At 56.2% G+C, this 6830-nt stretch overlaps 1 protein-coding gene across 1 annotated transcript; it reads right to left on the reverse strand.

Annotated features, from left to right (window-relative positions):
• Positions 1 to 3036: 3036 nt before the first annotated feature.
• On the reverse strand, positions 3037 to 6436 carry LOC109759894 (transcription factor bHLH94-like). The gene is made up of 3 exons (XM_020318730.4): positions 5529 to 6436; positions 4630 to 5130; positions 3037 to 3404 (listed from the first exon to the last, which is right to left on the reverse strand). The coding sequence occupies exons 1-3, from the start codon at positions 5889 to 5891 to the stop codon at positions 3273 to 3275; spliced, it is 996 nt and encodes a 331-aa protein (XP_020174319.1). The 5' UTR covers positions 5892 to 6436; the 3' UTR covers positions 3037 to 3272.
• Between the last annotated feature and the right edge of the window lie 394 nt (positions 6437 to 6830).

Genomic DNA, 6830 nt, shown 5'->3' on the forward strand with positions numbered 1-6830 from the left:
CCAAACAGCAAAAAACGGTGAGAAAGAACACAGAAAAAGTAAAATAAAATGGACAAAGAAAAGGAAAATGAAAAATAAATAAATAAGGAACATAGAAAACAGGAAAAAATAACAGTACGGAAGGTTCTAAAATGGGCGATGCTAGGCGCCGGCGCACCGGCCGAACGCTTCGGCCGGTCCAACCCTAGTCGTCAGATTGTCCGTTCCGATCCGTTGGATCCTTATCCAACCAGGGCGTCGTCTTCCTCTCGCGAGCACGGACGACCGCACGCATTTTCCCCTCGTCGCCGCCCCCTCGCCTGTCCTCCCCGTCTCTGATCGCCGCCCGTCTTCGCCGGCCGCCCTGGTCGCCGGTCCCAGCCCTCGGCGGCCGTTCTCGTCGCCGGCCGCCCTGGTCGCCGGTCCCAGCCCTCGGCGGCCGTTCTCGTCGCCGGCCGCCCTGGTCGCCCATGCAACAGCCCATCCCATGCGGTTGTAGCTTCCGTGGCAACCGTTGTAGCTCCGATGGCGACGACCGGAGCTCACCGGCGTGCTCAACGGTGTGCTCGCCGACGCTCATCCCCCGCTTGCAACCAAAAAAATCAAGCCCCAGGGAGATGCCCAGTGCTGCAACCTACGACGAAAAAACCTACAACTAGCGATAGGAAAAGCTTCAACCGGCTACGAAAAAAGCTTCAACCAGTATACCGCTGGAGCTATTGATGACCAAGAAAAGTTACAACCGGTGACAGAAAAAGCTTCATCTAGCGATAAAAAAAGCTTCATCCGACTATAAAAAAAAGTTTCAACCGTGGAAACAAAGCCATGGACGGAAAACGAAAAAGTTGCAACCGGCAGTTATAAAAGTTACAACCGCATTGAAAAAAGCTTCAAACCTCTTATCTCAGCTGCGACCCCGTGATGACGATGGCGCCGTTTTGCTGCAACCATAGTAGCTTTTTGCTACCACCGGCGATTGAATTCGCTACAACCAGTTCCAGCAAAAAATTCACCGTGGGGGGTAGTTCTGCCATGGCTGGTTGCAGCTCTGGCGTGGCCGGGTCCGGCGAGGTAGGCAGAGCTCCGATGCATGCGAGGAAGGCGTCGCCGTGGTAGCACCCCGTAGCACCGGTTGCAGCATCTCCCGTTGTCACCGCCCCTCGATCGCCGGCGAGATGGGATGGTCGCCGGCGAGCTTCGAGCGGGGAGGGGAGCGCGCGGCGCTGCGACCGGGGGGCGGGGGGGGGGGGGGGGGGGGAGGGGGAAGGGATGGGGAAGGGGTGGGGAGGAGAGGGCAGAAGAAGAGGGCAGCGCGCGCCCCGGCGAGCTGCGCGAGATGTGGGGGAGCTGCGAGCTGCGCGAGGAAGAGGGAGACCGGCCCAATGTTTCGGCCGGTGCCCCGGCCCCAAACGTTTTCCTTCTAAAATCGCACGGGCCTATAGAATTTTTTCAAAACCGCTTCGGTAAGCCAACCCACTAAAGAGAGTGTGCCTCAGCGCCAGAGGTGACAACGAGTTATGTCTCAATGTGGGCGAGAAATAGCTCTCGCGTGGTGGCATGCCTATAAAGAACGCCTTTTTGGGGCTGGACCAGGTGATGATGAAACCACATTCCCAAAACAAAAAGGTGATTATGGAACCACCATACCCGCTTCATACATCTGGAAAAAAATATCAAATTCCCTCAACAAAGGAAAAAAGAATCAAATATAACAAAAAGAAAATCAGTCACTCCAAGGCAAGAATAAATGTACCTACCGCATGCTATTGTATTGTAGTGAAGTAAATTGCTCAAACCCACCACATTTGTGGCTAGGGTACTCAAAACCACCGCTATTGCCAAAAATCACAGAAGACCAACGTCTCCGCAGCGAGTGAGTGAGTAACAAATCGCACTAATTCAAAACTAAGCCTCGTCTAACAGCAAAACTGACGGGTGAGGCCTGTCCATCGGGCTGGTGTGGCAAAGACTAGTCCTAGTCAATGTGTTGACCTGCTGAGGTGGACGAGGACCCACCTGTGAACAACATGTCTTATTTCTCCCCTCTTCTCCTTCTTCCTCGCCTCTAATCTGCTCCGGCGAGCACAACACAGCCGGCGAAAGCGGCCGCAGGAGCAGCAGCAAGCGGCGGCGGCAGCGGGAGCAGCAGCAATCAACGGTGGAAGCAAACGGCGGAAGTGTCCACGGGAGCAGCAACAAGCGGCGACAGACATAGAAGCGGCGGCGATACCAGCCGCAATGACGCTATGCCGGATCTCGGCTGCGGGCACAGAAGCCAGCACGCGTGGGACCTTGACGACGGACATCGGGTCTCGACCGTGGGCACCGGAGCCAACCCGGGCGTGGGAGGTGGCGGCGCAGGTGGCCACGCCAGTACCAAGCCGAGATCCGGGGAGGGTGCGGCGTCCCACACCGGCCTCAGGTTCACCCGATGGGGCTCCCGTGCGCCATATCCAGCAGCAGCCGGCGTCGCGGCCTAGTTTTGGGCGGGATCTGGCGACGTCGGCACTCGCCGGAGCTGGAGGGCCCTTGCTCACCGTTGACCTCATCGGCCTCCCTTGCCCGGCAGCATCATGCGGGGGAAGGTGGGCATGGCGTTGACTGTGGGGGGAAGAAGAAAAAAAAGGTGAATGAGATACTGACTGGTGGGCTATGTTCCACCTCAGCATATTGTTCACGTAGGCATGCCAAATCAGCTTGACATGTGGGTCCCATCCGTTAGTCCCACTGTTAGATGCGGCTCAGTTCCGAATTAGTGTGATCTGTTACTCATTCGCCGCGGAGGTGCTGGTCTTTTGTGATTTTTGGCAAAAGCGTAGGTTTTGAAGTATTCTAGCCACAAATATGGTGGTTTTGAGCAATTTACTCTATTGTAGTACTAGTACAAGAACCTTTTGCGTTGCCTCGTGGATCACAAACCAACGGTTCCGCTAAGAGCGGCTGCAATAATGTGACATAGGCAGACTATAAGGACTTAAATGGAGTATATCTTTGTTTAGTTGAAGGAGAGAGAGGAGGTGGGAGAAAGAAGGCGGACCGTAGAATAAGAGCCGACTATTACATAAGACAGAAAACACTTTGCGAGATTGTAAGGTTGGTCAGCCATTAATCAAGTAGTACTATTGTACGAGTCGACTATTAAGTGACTCTATATGACATGGCAACTCCGAGCAGTCAATTGTTGGCTGTATTATTAACCATGCTCCAAAGTCTCATAGAGGTCCACTACACTTTACAAATTACTACTCCTACCTCACACGGCAAGATTGCCGGCATTGCCCCGGTGCACCTAGCTACCTTGAAATCTCCTGCTGCCCACCGGCGAGCAGCCGCTGCGACGTCGCCTCGGCGTCGACGAGGCAGAGCACGTGGTGCACCGACGCCGCGATGTCGTCCGCCGTCGTCAGCCCGCACCCTTCCTCCACCTGCACACATGAATCAAAAACATGAAGCCTGAGCTTTCTCTGCGATCGCACTCATCAAGGAGCGAAGTTCACTGCACAAAGATAATGGCATCAGGCCAATACACGCGAGGCAAAGCGGCGGTTCCGGAGCGCAGAGAGGCCGGGTGAACAGGCGATCGGTCACAGCGTGCGCTACATCGATCACTGCAGCTACACCATCGCCGGAAGTGAAAAAAGCTCCCGTAAAGGCAGATTCTCCGATGGGGCCTGGGCGATCGATCGACGCTGCTGCCATGAACAGCCCGAAGGAAAGGCACCACACACGAACCCTGTAGCCTCCCCTTTTCTTTTCCCTGCTCACCTCGCCATGTCAATCTATCCGATCTACGGCCCAGCTCGGCAGAAAGATTCTCCATGGCGCCATAGCAGGAGGAAAAAATATCATACATGCAGCCCTGCTTGTGCTTTTGAGCTTGAAGTGTCATGGCTCGATATAGTGCAGGCAGCAGCCATACGGGGGCAGGTCAAGTCCAGAGAACAGAGCTGCTACAGCTTGGGGTGCAGATCAGAGCAAAAGCCTCTATCGGGGGAGCAAAAGCCTGTGGATCGATTCCGGAATCTCTCTGTGGTCAAAAAGCAAATGACCGATGGCTCGAGCCAGCCAGCTTTCTGATCTTCCTGGCCATGGCCAGCGGCGGAGGTACTCCACCATGAAGCAGCACCGGCTAGTGGCTGCTGGTTTCTATAGCTAGCACAAGCAATGCACGGCAACCTCTGCAGCAGAGCTGATGCAATATAGTAGATGCCTAGCCGGTATGATTTTGTTCACGTCAAGCAACAAGAGATGTGAAATGATTTTTGAGTTGCCGATCACACTCACAAAATGTCCAAGCTTCACTCTTTTAGCGCAACAAACAATTTGTAGGGAATTTTCTACAGTGTTTAGCTATTTTGGATGCTGTGCTAGAACCAACATGTTTTTGGTCCTTCTGGTAGAGAAGCCACATGCAACAAAGAGAATTAAAAATTACTCTAGATGCTTCGATTGCAAACGGGCCTAGCATCATTATTCTCACTTTATACTAGCTAGAGTTGTTGTCATTTTCCGGCGCTAACTCGTTTACACCATGATATGATAGGAGAAAAATGAAAATGTAGATTTTGGCGACGGCTTAGGTTTTCATCAGAAAAGAAGGTAACAACGGAACGAATAGTTTGTACTGTACGTGGCGGCATGAAAATGTACCTTGACGCTGAGGGAGTAAAGCGCGAGCGAGCCGAGCGTGGTGACGTTGAGGTGCAGCACGGTGAGCCTGAGCGCCTCCATCCCGGCGACCATCCTGAGCAGCTGCCCCGGCCGCCGCGGCGCCATCACCCGGACGCTGGCGTGCGTCTCCACCAGGGTCACCTCGATGTCCGCCGCCCCGGCGTGGTCGTCGGCGTCGTCCCGCGGCGGGAGGCGACACACGAACTGGGGGTACGTAAAGAACCCTGCGAACGGAGGACTCATCCCATCGCGCGTCGCCGCCGCCTGCTTGCCCTCGCCGCTGCCGCTTCTCGTTGTAGTTGTCGCCGCGGCCGTAACCGTGATGCTCGGCGATGGCATCGCGTCACGGATGGGCGGCGGCTTGTGATCCTGCTGCTGCTGAGCGAGGAGCGTGCGCTTCTGCGCCTCCAGGGACTGCAGCAGCTGCTCGAGCTCCTTGACGAAATCGATGGCGCCGCCGACAATGGATGCCTGGTCGCCCTACACATCGGTCGAATTGAAAGCCAGCGACAGTCAAGTACAGGTACATTCACCTTACAGAAGGTTGTTGCATGTGATCGAAGAAGTACAACTTAAAAGAACAGGGTGTAGTAGGTGGCCGTAACACTCTGTTTCCCCAAGAGAAAAAACAGTGTAGGGCATTTACTAGAACTATGAGTGAAGTGATGATAGGGAGAGGAGGCGCATTAATGGCGCAATGTGGCCGAGGAATGTGTGTCTCGCGGAGGAGGGATACGCGCCATTATTGGTGCGCATTGGCTCTGGTAGTTAAGAACAGGGGCCGGAATGGAAGAGACAAGAACTCAATCATAATGGCGCTGGATGCAGGAGTGCAGAACGTATCAAGAATTCTGCAAGACGCGAGAATGTGAACTTACCCGGTGGGCGTAGGACTCCGGCATGAGGGAGCGGAGCGCGGCGAGGTACTCGTTCATCTGGCGGCGGCGGTTGCGCTCGACGGCAATGTGGGTCATCCGCTGGCTCTCGGCGTCCTCGCGGTTCTTGCAGCTCCTCGCCCGCCGCCGCCGCTTCCTCCTCCCCTGCGCCTTCTCCCCTTCTTCCACCGGCACTGCCGTCTCAGCCTGCGCCGCAGCGGCAGCAGACCCCGCCATCCATGCCGCTCCGGCGGCGTCGCAGAAGAGGAGGCCGCTCTCGGCCGGCGCGGCACTCGCGGCGGCCGCCGCGTTGAAGGTGTCGTAGACGAGCACGTCGCTGGCCGCGCACAGGGCATCCAGCGTCATGCCGATCAGATCGATCGAACTCGAAGGATCTAGCTAGTGCTCGACTGCCCGTTGGTGCTACACTGCTAGTCTGCTACTATACGCGTGTGCGTGCGTTTCTAGCGAGACATGGAGGGGGGAGGAAAGCTAGGACATGCACGAGACGGTGTAAAATAGTTGTGGCGGGCACCGCGCGGAGTGGGGCGCGGCAGGCGCCAACTCCGTGTGTGGCGTGCCCGGGCGATGGGCTCGAAGCGCCGCAGCGAGCGAGGGCAGGCAGGCAGGCAACAGCGGCGCCGCAGACGCGTGGGCGGCCTGTGGCTGCGGCAGGATTAGATGGACCTCCGTTCGTGGTCACCACGCAATGCTCCAAGGGATCGGCACCAAAATCCCGCTTTCTCTCGGCGTAGCGGCGAGATCTTTGAAGCCGATCGGATGCTACACGTAACGGGCGAGCTAGCTAGCTTTCACGCCGGGCCCTGTAGCTAGAAAAAGTGAGAGTGAGAGGGGTGTGTGGTCACGCTCCGCCTGTGGCTCCTGCTCTGTGATTTTTCTTTTGCTGCTTCGCTCGATATGTGGGAGTGTGTGTGTGTGTGTGGGGTGGTGTCCCTTCTCGGTATGCCAAATGACACCCTGCGGATGCTGGCGAGGCCGGGGCAGGGGGCCCCGCGTACGGCGGCATCTTGCGCGAGAGGGTCCGATAATTGGGAATCGGCACGGTGGCGGTACGTGGATTGCCCATGCATGCATGTGGCCGATGGCCGGCCGGCCCAAAGTCTATCTTCTTCCACCTCACTGACACTTCACCCCACCACCACCACCACCACCACCATGGATCAGCATGAAGGGGAAGGCTCCAACTCATCTTTCTTGACCAAAATGGCAATTAGAGCATTTAACCCTTGTGCTGTTGACCACAAATTTCCTCGGCTCCCAGGGGCTGCTTAGGCTGAACAGTGA

This window comes from Aegilops tauschii, chromosome 2 (assembly GCF_002575655.3).
Source record: "Aegilops tauschii subsp. strangulata cultivar AL8/78 chromosome 2, Aet v6.0, whole genome shotgun sequence".
NCBI classification, from domain to species: Eukaryota; Viridiplantae; Streptophyta; class Magnoliopsida; order Poales; family Poaceae; genus Aegilops; species Aegilops tauschii.